This window comes from Galeopterus variegatus, unplaced genomic scaffold (genome assembly GCF_000696425.1).
Source record: "Galeopterus variegatus unplaced genomic scaffold, G_variegatus-3.0.2 Scaffold41, whole genome shotgun sequence".
NCBI lineage: Eukaryota > Metazoa > Chordata > Mammalia > Dermoptera > Cynocephalidae > Galeopterus > Galeopterus variegatus.
In genome coordinates this window covers 569,724-593,012 of record NW_007726152.1, presented here as the reverse complement: position 1 = coordinate 593,012, position 23,289 = coordinate 569,724, and the positions used below count along the sequence as shown (strand labels likewise).

Below are 23,289 nucleotides of genomic sequence, written 5' to 3'. Positions count from 1 at the left end.
GTCTTGATTCACAGTAAATATTTAAACCAACAGTGGTCTTGTAAATGAATAATTTATTATGGTAATGGCTTATATGGTAAAGAAACACAATATCTGGAAGAATACTGCCAGGAAGGGTTATGGAAGCACATTCTATGATTTTTCTAATATATTTGTTAATGTTTATAATTTGAATTAGGCAGCACATACACAGTCTGAAGGACAGTGTGTGTATTCTCTAGCCACACTGGTTTTCCACCAGGTCAGCAAATGTGCTGAGCTCTATTCTGACCTGGAACCCTGTTCCTCCTTCTGTGGGAAGCCCCTTCCCCTTCAGGTCTCTGCTAAAATGCCATTTCTAGCTATCCAAACTAGAATATTTTCCCTTATTATTGTCTCTGCCAATAGTACTTTTCTTTTATACCAATTACCGTAATTTAAAATTGTATATTCTGTTTATTCCTTGTTTATTTACATGTTTAATGTATTTTTATTTTATGTAGCTAGTCTTAGCACTGTGTTTGGTATATAGTAGATGCTCAGTAATATTTGGGAAGAGAATGTATAACATAAAGGAAACATGATTTTATATATAATAGGTACTTCTATCCACTGTTTATTTTCTAGTGCTAAAATCTTTTTGTTTTATTTTTTTTATTAGCTTCGGTTATTATTTATTGGTTTTTGTCTACTGTTGGAATACAGAATAATATTTTTCTAAATATTGATGGAATTAATATGAGGTTTACGATGATGAATAAATTGGAGATTTTTACTTTTCCATTCATTTGAATTAAAAATAGTAATTGGTCTTATGAATTACAGAATGTGTATGGGATGGTTGTAGGAGATCAGAGGATGCAGATACTTGCTATAGGTTGTAAAAACCATCAAGGTTAAATAGAAAAAAATCAGATTCTATCAGGGAGGTGTGGGGGAAGGAAATCGTGCTTATGTTTTCCTTACTTTTCTAGGTAAGCAATATGTACTTAAGATTTTATTCAAACAATTGAAATTGAGAGCTGCAGAAAGAAGAACATTATTGTTTTTATCTTTCCTTTGTGTGATTTTTCTAAGTGGCCACTGTTCCAGGTGCTGGAGCAGATAATCAGAAGAATAACATTGTATGTACATGTCACTTGCATGTGGCATTTAGTAAACACTTGTTGGTGACTATATGAGTGAATGAATGACATGTTGTTTGCTACAGAGGAACTTACAGTTTAGTGGAGAGGGGAGACCTTTACACCAATTTTGTTCTGGGGGCACAGAGGAGGGAGCCAGAAGATACTCATGGGAACCATTTAGCAAAGATGGAGAATAGATAACATTTGCCTTAGGTTTGATGTAAGAGTAAGAGGTACTGGGGGGCATTCTGAGGAGAGGAGTATAGTAAGTGTAAGGCATGGGGGCATGAAAAGTTTATGATATGTTTGAAAATTAGGAGAAATTCATTGTAGCTAGAGCATGGGAAAATAAGAAAAAATGATGGAATATGAGATTGATACAATATTGTGAAGGGTTTGGTAAAGTCTACTAAGTTGTGATTTTATCCAGGAGTTAATAAGTAAATATTGGAACTTTCGTCTAGGACATTAATATAAATTGATTTTGTTTTGTTTTTGTTATATATTTTAGAAATATATTTTAGTAGAGGTGTGGAAGATGGGGAGGTGGGAAGAATACCTGGAGGCAGGCAGCCCTGGTTAGGAGGCCAGAATAACCTAGAAAGAGATGATAAGGACTTAAACTGATGTTGGCAAGGCGGAGGTGTGGAAGATGGAGGGGAGAGGATGGATTTTAGGGCACAGGTGACATTTGAGAAATATTTGTGTGCAAACCACATAGCGAAAGGGCTTACTGGTTTAGAGAAGGGCCAGTTTTGTAATCAGGGACTGTCTTCCAGATGTGTCCCTTCTCTCTCTGACCTTGAGCCCGTAGCACAGTCTTCTGGATATTATTAAATGCTCACTAAAAGTTTATTGCAGGGGAATGAATCATGTTTTCTTTATCTCTCATTCTGTTGTATATTTCCCTACTTTATTGTTTCACTTTTTACTTCCATGTTATCCTTGTTTCCTGACACTGTTTCTTAGTTTTGCTTTTGTTCCCCCCCAAAAGAATACTTTGATTAAAATGTTTCATATGCAATAAAAGAATAACATACCTCTGTCCAATGTTGCTTCAGTTTATAATTTCTCTTTCTATATATACTTGGAAAGGATGCTCTTTCTAAAGAGAATGTTTAAAACCAAAATCTATAGATTTATTTAAATTAAGTTGAGTGTTTTACATATTCACCAGATAGACTAAATTTCATAATTTCATAAAAAAAAGCAAATTTTGAGTAAATTTAGCAAATAAATTCTGTTGTACAGGTATCTATGATTTTTTTTGTTTTGTAACAAAGTTAGTTTTTCAAAACATCAAAGATAGAAGTTAGTGTTCCATATTATTGAAGTGAATTCCCCAAAGGAGTGAAGGCCACTGGGCTTGACCGTGCTGAAATTATGAGCGTGTCCTTGCTTATGGTTTGTGATTGGGAGTGTTTGCTGTCATTGTGTCGTATAACTTCGTATAATGTATGCTATACGAAGTTATTACGTTTAAAATTTATGTAAAATAAAATCTAACCATTTAATCATTTCCAATTGTGTAATTCACTTCTGTTAACTGCATCGTCAGGCTGTGCCGCCATCGGCTGTGCCTCCCAGCTCCGGCACACTCCCAAGAGCCAGATCCATCTGCATATGCGGTGACAGAACCAAAGCCAGCTACAGAGCCAGAGGTGCTGCCATGTTGGAAGCAGTGCCAACCATCTGCAGCTGTGCCCCTGGACACAATCAGGGGGGGGGGGGGGGGGGGAAGATACCAAACTGGGTGATATCATTTTAATCTGGTTACTTTCCATATCTTTGGGATTAAACTAGCAAGGCGACATTTTTGAAGCACCCACCTGCACTTGAGGCTGATGAGCCTTAGATGAAGCTTTTATCATGGAATTTTACAATTCAAATTCATATGATTACAGCTCCCCACCAAACAATATATCTAAAAGAACAGGTTGTTTATGTCGCTAAACACTATAATGAAATAGTAAAAGAATATTCACAGTGTAACAACTTACTTTAGAGCAGTACTTTCAAAATCTGGTTGATTATCAGGATCTCCTGGAAAGCTTTTCTCAGATACTGTTTCTGGGATCCACTCTCTAGAGGATTTTGATGCAGTGGGGCAGGGGTGGGCCATGGGAGTCTATGTAGTAGTTTTGTCTGGGAGGCAGCGTTAGTAACAGTAGTTAGGATGATTTGCAGGACGGACAGAATCTAGGAGATTAAAGAACAGAATTTTAGCTTCTTAGTAAACTTAAAAGGAGAAGGTGCTAATGTCTGGTCATTCAAGAAAGTGCATAGTCTCTTTTTTTAAAATTAGAAACAACTGGGCCGGCCCAGTGGTGCACTGGAGAGTGCGCCGCTGGCGGCACTCCCACCGAGGGTTCGGATCCCATGTGGAGACCGGTTCCCGCTCACTGGCTGAGCGCGGTGCGGACGCAACACCGAGGGTTGCGATCCCGTTGCCGGTCAGTAAAAAAAGACAAAAGGAAAAAAAAAAAGAAACAACTCCTTAAAGCACATATATAAAAATTCAACTTTTTAAAATGCTGGTGGATAGCTGAGTGCTTATTTATTATTAGTAGTACTTTGTTTTGTTTAAGTTTTTTTTAAAGGGCAGGTGCAGTTGAAACTGTTACCTCCTGAACATCCACCTTCTTTCTTAACAGATCACAGATTTTGTCCAGATGTCTGAAGTCAAGGGGAGAATTCTGATTAGTCTCAGCCAGTCATGGCCATTCTATTCCCCTTGAAAGTGATTGGCTTTGTGGTAAGCATTTGACTCAGTGCTGACCAATGAGATGTGAGAGGGCATCTCCTGACGGGTTTCTGGGAAAGGGTTTTAAAAATATTCTTAAAAATAGACAGTAAAAAAGAGTGTCCTCTTTTTTAAGGGTTGATGTCCTCCCTGGGTGAGATGCCTAAAGCTGCATCAAAGAGTCTTTTAACTCTGAGGGGAACAGTCAGATGGGAAGGTTGACATGCCGGAGATGACTGGGAAAATATAGAACCTTTGTTTTTTAATGATATTAGTTGTGAAATAAATAATTCTTCAGGTGCCCTATCTTTGGAGTTCTTATGCAAAATGATAAATAACCATAAGCCCTGTGAGGGCAAAGTCTTTGTAAATTTGTTAACTGTAATATCCCTTATCACTGGAACAGTGCCTGACACCACAGTATAACATAACAAATATTTTTAATGACTTAAGTAAATTTGCAGCCAAAGTTACCTTGACAGATTTAGTGGGTTTTAATGGCAAAATGAGTGAAAGACACATTTGTATAAATGGTCTCAACCATGTTAGTCTTTAAATGTGGTTAACGAGTGTGTTCCTTTGTGTTTAGCCATTTTCTGATGCTTATCTTTGAAAGAAAGTGAGCCCTAATGCTGAGTACTGATCAAGCTTTATTAAAGGAAAAGAATCAAAATGGAGAGCAGCAGCCAGCGTCGGGGTGGGAGAGCTCATACAGGCTGTGAGGAAGGCTGACGTAATCAGGGAAGGGTTTGGTGCTGGTGTGGAAGATAAGATTGGCTCATGCAGTCAGGAGGAAGATTGAACCTGTGCAGAAGTAGGGGAGTGTCTACTGCACAGAAGCTGTGAGGTTTCTCGTAAGGGAAAGGCTGGTGGCCATTTTGTGCTCAGTGTGTGTAAAATGGTGCCAGTCATATCCAAGATGGCTCCAGTCACGTCCAAGATCCATCATTCCCACCTTTTAAGTATAGGGAGAAGAGAAAAGGGGCAAAGGTCTCATTCTTCTGAAGCTACTTCCTGCTGGAGATGGGCGAAGATATGAAAAAAATCAAACAATTAGGTGGCAGGGTATTGGTTTTGTGTGGGGAGGCTGTATTCTTCTGGGGAAGGGTCAGTGGTTCTCACGGACTGATATCCTCCTCCCAGGAACAATTTGGTGACATTTTGGTTGGTGAAAGCCTGCATCAGTTCCTGTACAAAATTAGAGAAACACCAAAAGAGGCAGGGACCAAGAGTAAGGATAAGTCCCATCATGGTTAGGGGTCTAATGTGTTTTGTCCTGAAGTCCTCCCCCATTGCTAGGTGAGTGGTTTGGGTGAAGCAGAAATGTTTTTGTCGGGGGATGGGGCATTGGACTCCAGCAGAGTCCCCTTTGGAAAGAGCTATCCAGTAGCTTTTATCCCCATAAGAACATGAAGTGGCAGTTGTCTGGTCATGGCATGTTGTGGGAACGTATGTCAGGGATGTGAATGTGTCCTGTAGGTTCCCCTAAAGATTCTGGGTGGCTGACCCGGGAGGTTGGAAAGTGTCCTTCCACCCACCAAGACCTTGCTTATACATTGTGAACAGGGTGTGGCATATGTCTCTGTTAGGAAAAGAAGCAGGAGGAAGAGAAAAGGCAAGTGTTCAGGGGCTGAGAGGTTGAGAGGGTGCACAGTAGGAAAAAGGAGTAGAGGGTAACCTTGTTGAGGGTGTAATGACAGAGGGCGCCCTGCCAGGCTAATTCAGTTACCCACTCTAGGATGTCTTCAACTCTGGAGGTGGCGGGTCAGGACCAGTCTTGGAGCGGCTCCTGTACGAAGGACGTGAAGTGGGCCTGCAAGAGTGAGAGGACAATCGCCGGGGGAAAGATCATCCTTCTGGGATTGGGGGAAGAGCGGAGGTCCTGGAGATTTCCAATCTTGTGGGTCCTAAAATGGATGAAGTGTAAGGAGATGTTGGGTTGGGGGTTGAGCAGAGCGACCCCTCTGACTTCATGTGAACAGATTCTTTGGGTTAAGTCTCAGGTGCTAGTTTTACCAAGGATAGAAGTACTGTATAAGGCCCTTCCCAACATGGTGAGAGGGGCTTTGGGATTTGGGTTTTAATATACACTTGCTGTTCCTGGGCTCAGTTTAAAGTCTGAGGGAGTGGTGGGAATGGATGAGGTAGTAGAGGGCTGGCCTGTTCCCAAAGAAGATCCCTAATGAGTGAAAGAGTAAGGAGATTCAAAGGGGCTGAGGCCAGTGGGTTTGCAGGGGGCAGCTTGCAAGTGAGTGAGTGCTAGAGGGAGAAATCGGGTCCAAGGGAGGTGAAGTTCCACGGACAGCTGGGTGAGGTGTGTTTTTATGAGATGATTGGCTTTTTCTACTTTGCCTGATGACTGAGGCCAGTATGGTATAGGTAAGTCCCATTTGATATGTAAGGCCTGTGCTGTGAGTTATGTAATCTGGGAAATGAATGCTGGGCTGACTGGAGGCTGGTGGGCAAGCCCAAATGAGGGATGATTTCTGAGGTGAGAGCATGTGTTACTGCTGTAGCATCCTCAGAAGTGCAGGGAAAAGCCTCAACCCAACATGTAAATGTATCTACTAAGGTTAGAAGATAGCATGTCCTTTTGTGGGGAGGCATGTGAGTAAAGTCAGTTTGCCAATCCTGGCCAGGAGTGTATCTTCTGGCCTGGTGGGTGGGAAAGGACTGAACTTGGAGGCCACCTTGATTGGAGCAACGAGTACACAAAGGTCAATTTTGAGTGATTTTTTAAGTAACTTGGCCATATGGGGAGAGTAATATAAGGGCTGAAGAAGGTGTAGTAGGGGTTCATAGCCTATATGAACTGGATATAGAAATCTAAACTTTAGCAATCTACCTTTATCCCCCCTGTTGTGGGGGTGAGGTGGACTCCAAAATAGGTGACCAAAGGAGAGGAGATTTGAGCCTTGTTGGGGGACACTTGATATCCCCTGGAGGCCAGGAAATTAAGGAGATTATTGGTGTGGGCTTGTGACTCCTCATAGGTGGGGCTACAAAGCAGGAGGTCATCCACATATTGTATTAAAGTACTAGAGGTTGGAGGAAGTTTAGATAAGTATTGAGCTAAGGGCTGGCCGAAGAAGTGGGGCTATCCTGAAACCCCAGAGGTAGTGCTTCCCAGGTGAGTTGGTGGGAACAACGCGTATCAGGATCAGTCCAAGTGAAGGTGAACAGGTTTTGAGAGGAAGGGTGTAAGGGGATAAGAAAAAAAGGCATCTTTGAGGTCAAGTACAGAGAAGAAATGGGTTGTTGTTGGGATTGTGGATAGAAGAGTATAGAGGTTAGAAACGATTGGGGTTATGGGTAAACGGCTGCATTAATGGCCCTGAGGTCTTGAACTAAACAGTATGAGCCATTAGGCTTTATAACCAGAAGGATGGGTGTATTAAAGGGTGAGGGGGTAGGCTGTAAGAGATGAGAAGAAAGGAGTTTGTGTACCATGGGTTTTAAGCCTGTTAGGTGTTTGTTAGCAATGAGGCCTTGTGGGACATTAGGGAACAAAGAGGGGTTCTGCAACTTAACAAAGGTAGGGGAATGGTGCATAGCAATGGAGGGAGAAGAAGTGTCCCATACTGTGGGATTAATGTTGTCCGAGGGGAAGGGGAAGGTGGAAGCCTCAGGGGCCAGGTCTGGGCAGGCCTGTAACAAGAGTATTGTAGCTGGAGTTAAAGTGTTTAGGGTGAGGGAAGCTTTGAATTTGGAAAGAATATCCCGTCCCAGTAAGGGGGCTGGGCATTGAGGCATTATTAAAAATTTGTGTATGAATTGGGTGTGATACAGGGTGCAGGAAAGGGGTCGAGTGATCTGTGGGTGGTATTCTGATCCCATGATCCCTACTATTGTGATAGAGGATGGAGTTGTTGGTCCTGCGTATTCAGGAAGGATAGAGTAAGTGGCCCCTGTATCGATGACAAAAGAGATCGGCTTATGTGCTACAAGGAGAGTTACCCTGGGCTCACTTGTGGTGATCTCTGTGGGCGCCTTGGGTCCTGGGCATTGTCAGTCCTTCTCCTGGGCAAAGCTGAGAAGCTCTGGTAGGGATGGCCATGGAACTAAAGGTTGTGGGTTAGGGACTGGGCCACTCCCTCTCTGGTGAGTGGAACAGTCAAGCCCCCAGTGACCTGGTTGTTTGCAGTGAGGACAGTGCCTGGGAGGGGGCCTGGGGTTAGGACAGACCCTTTCCCAGTGGCCCAGTTGACCACATTTGAAGCAGTTCCCAGGTGGCTTGCCCCTGGGGGCAACCGGCTTAGGGATATGTGAGGCTCGGATGGCATTAGCCAGGAGTTGGTATTTGGCCTGGTCTCTTTTGTATCGATCCTTCTTCTCCTCCTCCTCCCTATTGTTAAAAACTTTGAAAGCTGCATTGAGGAGTTCTCATTGGGTTGTATTTGGACCATCCTCAAGTTTTTTTAGTTTTTTTCAAATATCAGGGGCTGATTGGGTAATGAAATGAGAGTGTAAGAGGGCCATACCTGCAGGGGAGTTTGGGTCTATACGTGAGTATTTATGGAAAGCCCCAGAGATGCGAGTTAGGAACTTGCTGGGATTTTCGGTGGATCTCTGTGTGATTTCTCTAAGATTGTCATAATTGACCAACTTGTGAGTAGCTTTTTGGAGGTCATGAAGTAGGTGTGTGATCATATTATCCCAGAGATCTCAGTACCCGTGGCCAGCCTGGTGGTCCCAATTTGGGTCTGTGTGAGGGACAGCAATGGCTCCCACAGGCTGCCTATTATTTTGGGCGTGTACCTCATCTGCTTGTTGTTGGGCCGTTATCCAGACCTGCTCCCTGTCCTCAGGGGACAAAGTAGTAGTGAGAATCATAAAAATATCATGCCAGGTGAGATCATAAGACTGGGTGAGATATCTGAATTCCTTAAGATATGTGTCCGGGTCAGACTGGAAAGATCCCAGTCATGTTTTGATTTGGGAGAGATCAGAAAGAGAAAAGGGGATATGGACCCAGACAATTCCCTCTGTCCCAGCCACTTTACAGAGGGGGTATAATGGAGCTGGAGCTGAGGCAGGGTTGTCACCTGACAAAGGGGAAGAAGGAGAAGGGTTGGGTGGCTGAGGACGAGCATCTCAAGACCAGGGGAAGAGAGGGAAAAGGTGAAGGGGCTGGTGGAGGATCTGGAGTAAGGAGGTGGTCGGGGAGCAGAGTGGTCTGACAGATCAAAGGATTGATCTGAGTCCAGAAGGGGAGGTCGGGGATGAGCTAGGAGAATTTGAGACATAGGACAGTTTGACAGAGAGAAGGATGTGATTGGAGATAGAAGCTTGAACATAAGGAATCTCTCCAGCTTTGCCATTTCAGTGACAAAAGTTGTCTAGATCTCTGAGAGTATCCAAATTAAAAGTGCCATTTTCTGGCCACTGGGATCCATTATTTAGGCCAATCCTGACTGCAGTAGAAAATGAGGCATTTGTGCTTAATGTCTCCCTGGAGGTTGGCCAGGAAACAGCCCAGAGGTGTAGAGCATGGAGGTTTGGATTGTGAGGATCCCATTTAAGGGTGAGAAAGGAGGTGATCAGTCCCAGCAGAAGCAGGGTAACACCAAGGAGCATCCTCATTGGTGTGCACTTTCTTTTCAAGAGAGGAGCCACTGACTGGCTAGAGGAGCATCCTCTAATAGCTGGAGGGCATGAGAGGGGTTTGCTTGGCCAGGCGCCTGGTCTTCTGGAAGTAGACTGTAGTCATAGAAAGTATTTGGGGGAACCCATAGAAGTAGGACAGACCCACTGTCTCACCCTGAATTGAGGCTGATGGTGGATGTGTTGGTCTGAAATGGCAAAAGGAGAGAGTCCTGGAGGTACCCGGTTTGGCAGGTCTGGGGAGGGCGGCCAGGGGCCAGTCAACCCAAGAGAGGGGATCCTCCAAAGGTCCCGGCCAGGACTCTTCTTGGGTTTCGGCACCAAAATGAAAGAAAGTGAGCTGAAACAATGGGTACCGATCAAGCTTGATTAAAAGAAAGGAATCTGCTGGACTGCACTCAAAATGGAGAGCATCAGCCAGTGTCAGGGTGGGAGAGCTCACATAGACTGTAAGGAAGGCTGACGTAATCAGGGAGGGGTTTGGTGCTGGTGTGGAAAATAAGGCTGGTGGAAGGTGGCACCCATGTGGAAGTAGACGAGTTTCTATTTCTCAGAAACCATGAGGTTTTTCATAAGGAAAAGGCTGGTGGCCATTTTGTGCTCCGTGTGTGTAAAATGGCGCTGGTCAGGTCCAAGATGGTACCAGTCACGTCCAAGATCATCAATGTTTTGGATAACTTTTTATTCCCAGAAATATCAAAATTTTCTTGATACTTTGATGAATTCGAGAATCTAAAACTTTCATTCTCCAAATCAGTCTCCAAAAAAACTATAGGAGCCGTATAAGAGAGGCAAGATTTTAATCTCAGGAGAAAATAAGTGTTATTTTTACTTATTTACATATTGAAAAATTTCCATTATGTTCAACTATAATCTGTTGTTCATATATGAAAATAATATAGAAGTCATATATGTGAATTTGTTTTGTGGGTTTGAAAAACTTTATTGCATCATTTTTCTGAACATTGCTAAGTGGGATAAGCAGCTTGTCCATTACTTCATTATAAAGAAAAATAACCAGGATCTTCTATAGGGGTCTGAGATGATAATTAGGGCCATCCTAGTCTTTGAGTCAATTCTTAGAACTTTGCTTATAGTCCTAAATTTTCAAATTATGTCAGAGAAAGTGTAATCTATAAGGAGAACTATTATTAGAAAAGGTTTCCTTGTCTTGGGCCATATTTTGAAGGAATTTATTGAAGCCCTCCTAGTAACAACCACTTACCATTGAACTTTGAGGGTTATCAGCTCTATTAAAACTCTGGAGACTTCATAATAATGGAATTTGCTTTTCTTCTGAGACTTACCTTATATAAGCTACCAGAAATAAATTTACTTTTTAAATGTTTAGTTAGCAATTTATAAGTTCCTCTACCTAATTCCATATCTTGTAACTGAAACTTGATTTGCATTTCCACTGCCCTAATCTCAAGGAAATACTAGTACCACTCGTACATTTAGTTGGGTTTGCTTTTATTACAGGGAGGAAAAAAAAAATTTTTAGCTGTATAGCTGACTTTTCTTATGCTGTTTTCAAAGAGGTTACTTACCCAGTATTTTTGATGCATTTCTCTGCACATAGTGTGATATCTGTAACTGAATCTTTAATTCCCTTAAGAGAATTTCTTGAATCCTTGGCTGCAGTTCCACCATCCTTATATTATGCTTTTACAGCAATTCCCTAGACTCGTGAAGGCAAAGGATGAAGTTTATAATGGTATTGAATACCAAACTGTTGCTTGATTTATTCAGAAAGGTTGTTATATGCTGGGATCAAGTGACAGCTTTAAAAGCTGGTATAATTCATCATCATCAGTTAATTTTCACTGGGTGTCTACTGGGTGCTGAACATCGTACAAGGCTTTTTGTCAGCATGTATGTGCTTGATAAGGTTGATGGAATTCTAAGAATATGAGATCTTGTCCTTAAGGAACTCTCTGTCTAATCAAGGCAAGTCAGCAAATGTCCAATGTTGTCAAACTCTGTGTACAAAACGTAGATGACTAAAAATACTTTATTTTTATAAAGGGTTCATTTCAGTAAATTGAAATCCAAGTCTCATTAATGTCTATACTGCTACCAGAAGAAAGAGGTGATGTTGGATAGACCAGGAGTAGGTGTCTACTATGGTTCTGTCCTTGGTCATCCAGAATGCATTTATACATGTGTATATACTCAGATACTTTTTGTTCCCATACATATATTTTTACAGTATTTCTAATTAACGACATCCAGTTATCTCTTACACAAACATATATGTACTTCTCCTGTCCCCAGTGAGAGACAAATCAAAGTTCCATCCAGATGATGCATCTAGAGCTAGTATATTGTTGTCCTACACTCCACTAGGTGATGTTTATTCCTCCTCTGAAATGATTCAGAAATACGAACCAAATGAAATTTGGATGTAGGTCCTCATGATCCTGCAACTTACAGTTTAAAACATATCTGCAACATCTGAAGTATGCATAGGATAACTGCAGTGTGAACTCTGAAGTACGGTTTTGGTCTAGGGAATATACATATTCCCCTGGTTAGGGATGGCACAGAAGATGATATGGCCAGGGACTATCATAAGCATCTCGTTGCAGAGTTGCTTCCCTGACCTTGGCCTGGGTTCCATGCTAGTGGATTTGTTTACCACAGGATCACAAACAAGACTTGCCTTCTTTGGTGTCCTTCATGGCCATCTCTGAGAAGAGCTTCAGGGAGGATTCCCTTGGAGGGGCCTGAGCAGCTCTTTTCTTGTAACAAGGGCTTAGATTCAGGGATTGCCTTAGGGTGGAACGGTCACTAGCCTTTATTTTCTAGGCTAGGGATTTTTCTAGTAATACGGTTTCTTTAATGTTTTTGTTGGTTGCTTATCTATATCCTTTTTGGGAAGTGGTGGTGGAGGCCTTCATTTTCTGGTAACTGGCACCATAAAATTGTGTCAAATAATCTTTGACTCTGGGCCCTTGCCTTGCCACTTTTGTTTTTGAGCTCTGGGTTGTCCCTATCTGTGTTTAATGGCTTCTTGTCACAAGATCTACTTCTATGGTGGTGAAGCTTGATGTGGTTGTTGCTCCATCCGCAGGCCTTACCCTTCGTGAATGAGTTATCTGAACTGCTCCCAGGCACTGAGTGGGCAGGCACGTGAGAGAGCCTGGGGTTTCAGTCTTCCCTAATTCTTCTTTTTCCTCCCTAATATCTTCTATTCCATTGTCTAGCACTTTAATCAGCACACAGCATTTAGACCATAACAAATAATTTGGGTGCTGAAATTTAGCTAACATTAGTATATGATTATCTGAATTTTAGTGGTCCCAGACCACTGGCTACCAGGGCTGTCGCTTATGGTTTTGTATCTGCACATTGTACAAAGTCAAGTGCAAGCTGTACTCCAGCCCTTCCTCTCCTCATTCAGGCTTCCACTCTGGCAAGGTTGTCTTTTTGACATTTGTCTGCACAGAGGATTTTGGATTTACCCAATAGCAAATTTATTTGCATGTTGCTGGCTATGGCTGTGTTGCAGGTAAAAACAGCTTTTAGTAAATCTGCCTGCTTTTTCTAATTGGCTATTAAGAGTAGAATTTGTCATTTTATTGTAGTAACTACTGAAGGCCAGAAGAAGTCCAATATACCAATACATGAGCAGTTTTCTGCAGAGTATACTAAAGCTTCAATCTTAGCGTACACTGTTGGCAACTTGTGTTAACTCACTACTGTGCTGTTTAATATTGACGGCTGATTTTCCAGGCTAGGATGGAGTGATCTCATTGCCCCCATTTTTGTCTTTACTTAGGTAGTTTCACGTTTCAACAATCTCTACTCCTGATGAAGGTTTTTATATTAAATTAATTTCAACTAACTTGGTTTCAGGCTTTTTGACTTGTATCCTTGCCTTATCAGAGAGCCTGTATCACACAGAAGAGGCTAATGGGACCCAAAAATAGGGCTGTCCAAAAGACGTCAGAAAGCAATTCTGCATCTATCTAAGTGTGTTAGCATATCTATTAAGTTAAAACCTAACAGGGCTACATATACTTCTTAATGGGAGGTCTTACATGCTTTGTGGTCCTTGAATGCTGTAATCAGCGTATAAAGCCTCTGCGTAAATTCTGAAGTTTCAAACATATGGGGACTTTGGTGTGTGCTTTATTATTATCCACTTATTTATTATACCCCCTAATTTTACTGTAGTATACATTGCTTAATGTTTGTAGATATTGAACTTGGTTAAGTGAAGTATTTCTGAAATGTTATTTAAAAAGATAATATTTGAATATATCCTATCCCACTGGGATAAACTACCAGATACTCTTTAAGTGATTACTTATTTAGAACAAATACAAAACAATTTTTCAAAATCTTTTCCTATAAACTTTATAGTGAAACACCAGCAGGTCGAACAAATGTTTAACTGATGGTCTGGAGCTTGAAGTACAAGTAGTTGCCATATGATACGTATTGCCTTGCTATTTTGAGAATTGTGAGGAAAGCTGCTATTTGCTGAAACATAATACAGTAACAGTAGGACTTTTCAAACTTATGCTTGCCCGTTAATTGATTCTTTAAAAAACAGAAATTGCCTTTTATATATTTTTTAAACTCACAGATGGATTTGTCCTGAATATGCCCGTTATAAGTATTACCTATTAGAAAACTAAGGAGTGATTCTTAAAGAAAACATTAAGGCATTACTTTTTATAAAGTTACCATATTATACAAATTTCAGAATGTAAAATAGATTTTAGAAAGAGCATGCCTCATGCTAGCTTTTTATTGAATTAGTGTTTTCTATCATACAACGAACGCTGTTTAGGCTACTTATTTTTTGCAAAATATTTATAAATACATGTACTTTTATTTATTTAGATCTATTTATTATACAATTAGAGATAATTACAGGCAGAGACAACTTTATCAGTTGATTCATATGATGGATACACGTACTGAGTCAGAGAACAAAAAGATACCACAGCAAACATAAATATCATTTTGCTATGGTATTAGATGTGAAGACAATATGATATTTTAGTACATAAATAAAGCTTGTAGACAGCAATCCATAATGAACCCTGTTCACTTAACCTGAAAATATTCTGTTATCAAATGCATGAATGGTGAACTCATATTATCCAGATAAGTTAACTAGAAACTATGATGTAAAATAGCTGACATAATGTAAGGCCAAATTTATCATTCATTTGAGGATAAAAACAAGCATTAGAGAAAGCTACACTTGGAGGGAATATAAAAGAGATTTTTGTTTTTCATTGATTTCCTGTCTGGGGACTTTGTAGTAATACATGCAGATCTTAAAAGACAATGCCATTTGTTTTTCTTAAAAATCTTTACTTTTGAATTAATTTTTCTATCAAGTTGCAATTTTTCTGAAAAATGAAAGAAAATATTTACATTTTCATTTGAAACCTGTTTATTTATAAAAAGGTTGATTTATAGAAGAAAAAACTAGTAACAGCATAAAATAAAAATAAAAGCCAAATAGTAAATCAGAAAGAAATGGGGGAAATTTATGTAGGGGAGAGTAAGGAAAAGGAAAGACAAGGGTGTGGGACTGGGAAGTTAGGCCTGTCAGTACCTGCGAAGATCTGTCATTTCCTCTTCATTTTGCAAGAGAAGGTCCTAATGCCAAGGGGAGGTGACGTAACTTTCTCAAGACCAAAGAACTAGAAAATACTGACTTTAGAATTCAAACCCTCGTTTGTCTTGTTCAGAGTCTACATACTTTCCACCATTTGTTACCAATATCTTGTTTGAGGGAAGCTGTTGTAGTTATGCACAAATTGCTCCTGATATAAACGTGACCACCTCATCTCAGTTTGCCTGGGACTGACCTGTTTCCCAAACCAAAAGTTCCTCATCCCAGGACCCCCTTTAGTCCTGAGCAAACACAGATGGTTGGTCACCCTATCTGATATCCTTCTACGCATGGTAAGGATGGAAATTTGAAAGAATTTTACATTTTTGTCTTCTGATGGCGAAGTAAGGCTGGGATAGATACTTTTCCTACAAACTACATGATACTATTATTTTACCTCAATAATAACCAGATCTTGCATTGTAAAGATTGCTTTCTAAGATCCAACACAATGCCAAATACATACATACATACATACATACATACATACATAAAAACATTCTCCTGCATTTCTTCTAACATTTGGGGTGGCTGGTTAGCTCAGTTGGTCAGAGCGTGGTGCTGATAACATCGAAGTCCAGGGTTAGATCCCTGTACCGGCCAGCTGCCAAAAATAAAAAAAATAAAAAATGATAAAAATAATATCCACCACAGGCTGTGGATTTGGCAGCAGTCTTTCTACTGCTGCTAATAGGTTGTTTATATTAGTATCAGACCATCACTTAAACATTTCTTGTGAAATTTGGTGTCACTTGAGTCATTAGGGTTAAGGGCAGTTTATGTATATTATATGTATATTCACTGTACAAAGTTGTTAATAGGACTTGATAGAAGCTATTAATGTTTTATAATGAGTTCCAGCATTAATTCTGTGGCTTAAATAGGATCAAAGTTAATTTCTTATGTAACAGTAGGATGTGAACATTCCAGGTCAGTGAGAGGTTCTGCTCCCTGCTGCTGTGCAGATTCCTTCTGTTTGGTTTCTCCAACATCCCTTAAGATATTTCCCTCAGCTGTGGTCAAAGCTGGGTTGCTGCCAAGTGCAAAAAAGAAAATATAGAGAGAGCACGCCCAAATCTTAAGGCCCAGGCCCAGAAATGGCAAAAATAATTTCTACTCCCATTCCTTCAGAAAACATGAACCTAACTGGAAGGAAGGCCGGGAAAAGAGATTTAGACTTGTGCCCAGCACAGTGAGACAATGGGTTTGGAGGAAAGTGAGCAGTCTTGAATTAAATATGTGTAAGTACTTTCTAAATGTTCTTTATGAAATGCAGAAAAGTGATTGCCTCTCCAAACAACTTCTTAAGTTTTATCCTTCTGTTTTGGGTAGTAGTACCTTTCATTGTGATCTGGTGATTTATTTTGCAATAATTAAAATTGAGTTAATGTTAAAAGTGCTGCTAGATGTGATGTAAATATAAAACAATCCCTCCACCCTGTGAGTCATGTAGTCACAGAATGTGATTAGGATCTTCAAATTGACCTGCCTTCCAAGAAATGTCAGAATTCCAATATAGATTTCAATATATTTAATATATACATTAAATGAAATGAAGATGAAAAATATGATATGTAACCAAAGAGTCCAGAAGCTCAAGACGTAAATAAAAATTTCAGAAGGCCCTTAGAGAGGAACTAAGGAAACAGATACAGAAAATGCCAGGATCTTTCAGACTGCATTAAGTATTAGGATACAGGGTCCAATCAGGGTCTGCATATTGAGAAAGGTTTGGATCAAGTTCATGAAAAAAGCTGGGTATTAGCAGGTTTATTTTAGTTGATTTTAGCTTAAATTCACATTATTTACCAATAAAAAAGTAATATACTTTTATCATATTTGTGCATATTGAAATAACTTTTCATCTCCCTTTTAAAGCTATTATTGTGTGTAGATGCATATTTTAATATACATCATCTAATATGTGAGTATAATATATATATGTTGATATATATATGTACACTACACTACCATTTGTGTATGTGTGCATGTGTGTATATGTATGTGTGTGTGTATGTCCCGTAGTGACCATGGAGTAGCATAATACTGGACACCAGTAGAAGCTTTGTAACTATCCCTGGGAAAAGTAATTTAGATTTACACCAAGTCACTTTTTCCCCTTCCATATTCTCTATTGATCATTTTGTTACTGGCAATTTTAAATCCTAAGCATTTAATCTGATTTTTTTATGTGTACAACAACCATTTAAACTATGTGGCATGAGAATTCTTTTGTAATTTTATTAAAACTGACTTGTGTAAAGATACCAGTGACTGAAGATGATTTGCACATAATAGATTATATGCTATAACAAAATGTTTCTGTAGATTACTGTTCCAGCAGCTGCAGTTTCAAGTGTAGTTATTACCAGCAGCAATATCACCCTTTTTTTTTAAAGTTATCAAAAGAAGTTCATGCTATTGACTCATTTACTCCTATATTTATTATTCTTATTGAAAATCACTAGACCTTATTCTATTGGTTTCCTTCCTGATTGAAAACATCTGAACCTAGAAAGCACAGAATTTCTTAAGACATTTGTAACTATTCATCATGGATATTAAAATTACAATCATGCTGCATTGTGTAAGCAATGATTAAAAAAAAAAATCTTTACACATATGGTGAGCGGGTGACCAAAGCTATCCAGGTTTGGAGATGCTGAATGTTCTTATAACTGGTATTTGAAATTTTGATGTGTATTGCATTTGTTACTGAATATCAAGAATACATTTTTTTGCTCATATAGAGTAAATTTAAAATGGGATCTTTTGTAGCAGCACCCATCCTGTTTAGAATGATCTAACAGATGCTGAATGTTCACCTATCAAACAAAATGCCAGCTTTCTGTAGAAAAGAGGTGTCAAAAAGTTTCTTTGTACCTTTAACGCATGTGATTATGTAGTACAAAATGCAGAGTTTGTAAAATTTCTTGAATATACAGGCAAAAAATGAATAATTCAAAACAACTCATAAGTTCTACATTCTATTGTCCCTTTATAACGCAGGCAGAAGATAGCAGTGTGCTCCCAATAGAGCTGAATTTGCACAAGTTACACCTCTGAAAATGCCAGATGGTCTATGGTCTACTTTTGAGAGCTGTCACATATGTAAAGATTTGAAAAAAGAAAGACAGCTGAATGAGAGCAGTGGATCATTAAAGGGAAAGTGAGGGTCCCTAGGCATCACTTGTGTTTTAAGAAGCATTGTGTCATTCCCATATTAGCGTGCCCTTTTTTTTTTTTTTTTTAAAGCCATAGACAACTTTTACACAATAAGCAAAAGAATCTGTTTAAAGCCAAGTAGTCGTGGTTTAATCGGTCAGGCATTTTTGTTCCTTATTGGAAAATAAAATTATGTCTCCTACTTGGTTTTCATTGTAATTTTACCATAAGATTTAAGCCATATCCATAAAAAATTCTCAACAAAGTTAAATTTAATGTCTGTTTTGATAACTAATATATCTAGGGTTTATCCAGTTTTGATTTGACTTACTGCACGTATCTGGCAAAATCATTCAAATAAGAAATTGTTTTAATGTTAAAAAACTGGAGTGAAGAGATAATACTTGGTTACCTGACCATAATAAAAACTAAAGTAAAAATAATTACGTGAGAGGGAAACAAAAATGATGTACTATCATTTATCTGCCAATAGAAATAGATATCATTTTGAAGAATGAATGTAGATAAATCATTAAGGATATGTTAGAATATCACTCCAGCCATACCCAGTAATTTGCAGATAGTCATTTCTGATAGTAGAAAAAGGTCAAATCTATCAATTTAAAAATTTGGTGGCAGTACACAGTTGTCTTTTACCCACCTGTATTTTTATTTATTGAGACTGTTTATCTATTACATACTAATTCTAAATTAATCTTGGATTATGGAATACGACAGGACATTTTTGATTGATAAGGAGTCTCCCCAGCAGTGGTCAATGACATTTTGACTTCGCCAAGCTCTTAGCTTACTTGAATTATTCTTTTCAGAGTAAAAATGGCCCAAAATATTCCATTTATTTGGTGAGATTACTGGAAAGTGCTCTGAAAAGAACCCCAAATTAAGTTTAACTGTCTTCTTTGGCGTCCTTTTAAATACATATGCATAACTAGCTTTATGTTCAATAGCAGTCATTAGAATGTCAGTCTAGTTGATACAAGAAGTTGCAGGAGCAGTAAATTAATCTCTAAGTCAAATGATTGCACACCCAGAAGAAACAGATCTTTTTTTACAGATGCTTTGATTGTAGATTTTAGTTATGAGAAGAGCATATACATCTGCTAAACAGATACTTACTTTTTAGGCAATTATTGCCTTTTATTTAGCACCAAATAACTGAAAAACTGTAAGAAAATGTTACAGTTTTATAAATCAGGTATTAATGTTAATAGACTTGGTATAAAAGCATACTTATGTTTATTAAGTAAAAAGTGAATCTGTCCTTTTTCTTGAAATATGTACATTTAGGAGAATATTTTGATATGTTAAGATTTTTTTTTCATGATACGTGAGATACGTGAACAAGAACTGAAGTAAGCAATGGTATGTTGAAGACTTACTCAGGTACAAACTGTCTTTTTTTGTCAAAAATATGACAAGTCTTAGCTAGCCCCCAGACTACAGATAATCAGAGCCTTATCGACATTTATCAACCCCACGTATAACTGTTACAGCTTTGCGTGCAATACTTTTTTTTAAGTTTAGAGTCATATTTAATTTATATTTCATGATTGTTCATAATCATAAACAGAAAAGATGATTGATTAAAACAACAGTTTTAGATTTTGAAATTCCAGGAAAGTATACAATAGTAAAATTTTCATAATGAATGTTTCTGGTATTTTTGTTAAAAAGAAACATTCACAATGAATGTTTCTGGTATTTTTGTTAAAAAAGTATGAATTATAGCTTTGCTTAAGATCTACACAAACAAGGTAAATGTTGATTTTTAATAATAGCCTCATTACTTAAGCAATGTAAACAGATACCTTTTTTGGGGGATCAGGACTTCTAGCTATAAAAATCAGAATCCATCTTAGCTGATTTAAACAGAAAATAAATTTATTAGCTGCACATAGACTCTCCCATATCTACACAGCCAAGGAACATGTTCATCCATTCAATAGGGCTTCTCTGATAAAAACTCCACTGTTACACCACTGGACTGCTGTACTGACGGGAAGTGGACACCAGAAGCTGCACTCCACTGCCAAGACCAACAAACACCTTCATGCCATCTATGCTGAGCAGTTCCACCTCCCTGGTATGGCTGACACCTGGTATTGGGCACTTCTGAATCCAAGCCTTACTTCTGCTTGGCAGAACTTAGATCATCTTCCTGTTCACTAGCTGCCAAGGAGTCTAGGGATGGAATAGGGGAATTTACCAAACTCTGTGTATTTAGAAATGTTGGGCAACACAGATGATTAATATTCACCCTGCTTGTTATATGACTCATTGTCTAAATGATCTAATTTGTTTGTGCTTTCTTAGTATCATGCTATTAAAATAGTCTCCTATATTTTTACTTTAAAAAGCTTTGCTTTTCATACATATGCATTTAATAGATCTGGAATTTATTTTTATGCATATACATGTGCACACCTGAACATATTTGGGACTCTACTATTCCATTGGCTTATATGTCCACACCTGGTCCAACACCATACTGTTTTAGTTACTATAATTTTATAATATGATTTCATATCTAGTAAGTCAAGTTGCACAGCCCTCTTTTTCTTTCTTAAAATTTCCTTGATGGCTCTTGATTACGCTTCCTTATAAATTTTTGGATCAACTTGTGAAGTTCCATTAACAATCTTATTGGGAATGTTATGGAAATTACCTTAACTAAGTAAATTGGGGAGAATGAACATATTAACGTATTTCTCTCCATTTATTTGGGTTTCTTTTATGCCCTTCAGTAATGTTGTGTAATTTTCCCCATATAATATCTGTCCATTTTTTCTTAATTTAATTCCTAAATGCTTATAGGGTTTTTTTTGTTTGTTGGTTGGTTGGTTGGTTTGTTTTGCTTGTTTTTTGCCATTGCAAAGAGTTAATTTTTTCTTGTATATTTATTGGTTATGGTTGGCATATAGGAACATTGTTGATTTTTATATGGTTGATATAAATCTTCCTGATTTCTTAGTTTTTCTAGTCTCTTAGATTATCTCAGAGCATTCAAATCTATGCACATCTCAAAACTTTTGTTTCTTCCTTTCCAGAATTCAAACCTAGAGTATTTCTTTTTCTTGTTTATTGCTTTCCTCAAGACCTCCAGTTTAATGTTGCATAAGAGGGTTGAAGGTGGACATTCTTTGCTTGGTCCTGACCCAAATGAGAGTACTACTAAAGTGCTGATGTCTGATTTTGGTAGACATGTTTTATCACATTAAGAAAGTGCTCTTGTATTCCTAACTTTTCATAAATGGTTTATTTAAAAATCAAATTAAAGAATGAATGTAGAAAAGATTTTCTTCTCCAGGATTCAAAATAGAATTAAAAAAAGAAAAACTATTGCCCTCTGTATTGAATTGTCCAGCTTTGGATATCTGAATTCATTGTTACTTTTCATTTATTTCAAAAGATGATTGAGTAGTTTATCATTACTAGGGGTATTGAGATAATACTGTTGTGTCTGTAGTACTCAAAAGAGGTTCCAGGACATACAAAACAATCAACATTTGCTGAATAAATGTTGAATTACTTTTTCAGATTTGTTACTTAACTTTGAAAATACCCCAAACTGTATTTCTCTGCTCTGTTTTTTATATCATTGTATAAAGTCACTTTTGATGAGCTTGCTTCCATTTTCCCGTTTCATAATTATGCTTTCTCTGTGTCCATGTTTGTTAGTATTTTCATTTTTTTTCTTCTTTGCTTCTTCAGTTTTAGTATCATGGGTAAAACCCCAAATCTCTGCTCCTGAATGCATTTTCATTATTTTAAAATACTCATTTTTGTTTCTTAACTGGATACACTTTTCCTGTTTTTTAAATTTAGCCCAACCTCAGCGCTTGCCTCAGCTTCAGACTTCAGTGCAGGAGCCACCTGAGGAGGAAATCAGCAAGATAAAGAACGGCCACACAAGTCTGAGCAACGGCAGTGGAATTCACCATGGGACCAAGCATGTATCTACAGACAATCACAAACTTTCGGCACCTGTTTCTCAAAAAATGCATAGAAAAATTCAGTCCAGCTTGTCTGTAAACAGCGATATCAGTAAGAAGAGTAAAGTAAATGCTGTCTTTTCCCAAAAGACAGGCTCTTCACCTGAAGGTAAGTTTGAGATACATGCATATTTCATTTGACCAGATATAAAATCATATTCACTAGTAGATATGTTTTTGTTTATTTGATCAAGCATACATAACTGAAGAATCTTGCTTATCCTTCAGACCGACAGAAATTTTGGTCAAATGCAGTTTAACTTCCCCAAAGGAAAGCACAGGACAGAAAAAGAAGCATTGGCAGCTGACACCCCTGCTTTTCGATTAGCGTCTTCTAGAGTGAATAGTCATTACTTTAAAGATAGCTGCTATACTTTTTTTGAATGCAACATTTTGGTGGCATATATAAGTGTGCGTGTGACTGTTTTATCCCTCTCTGATGCAATATGTTATCCTATATAGTTCCAAGATAAAATTACCTGCTTGTATTTTTGTCTTGCAAATCAGTTCTTAAAATGCAAAGCTAAAATGAGAAAAAGGTGGGATAATTTTTATGCTCTTGCCAGGGAATGAGATGGGTGATCTCTGTTGCTTGACTGGCCAGCATCTTCCGGCCACCATGCTGCCACCGCCCCACCCACCCCCTCTCCCCTCTGCCTGCCCCTTTCCAACCTCACTGTGGTCTGGCCTTAGCTCCTCCTGCAGAAGCATTTGGCTGTGTCCTCTGACCTCTGGGCAACTATTACGCAGAGGTAATACCTCTTCAGTTCTGCCTCATCCTGCTCTTGGCCAGGGTAAACTCGGGTTAAATATTATGAACCTGAGAAAGTTTTTCTTTATTATGAAATAAACCCATGTGATAACAATGAAAAATCTACCCCCATATTTACATTTCCAGATTTCTTCCAGAATATCCCTGATCCTCTGCTGTTCCTCCTTTGCCCCTTTAGCAGTTCTTGGGCATCCAAACCCTCAAATCTGTTCTATAAATATGATATATATATACTGCTGTAC

At 38.6% G+C, this 23,289-nt stretch overlaps 1 protein-coding gene across 1 annotated transcript in view; it reads left to right on the top strand.

Annotated features, from left to right (window-relative positions):
* The window catches only part of LOC103589517, a 92,441-nt gene that overhangs the window by 40,566 nt on the left and 28,586 nt on the right, over positions 1-23,289 (top strand). Inside the window, 1 exon segment of the mRNA XM_008571524.1 lies at positions 22,109-22,384. Coding sequence (XP_008569746.1) covers positions 22,109-22,384 — 276 coding nt within the window.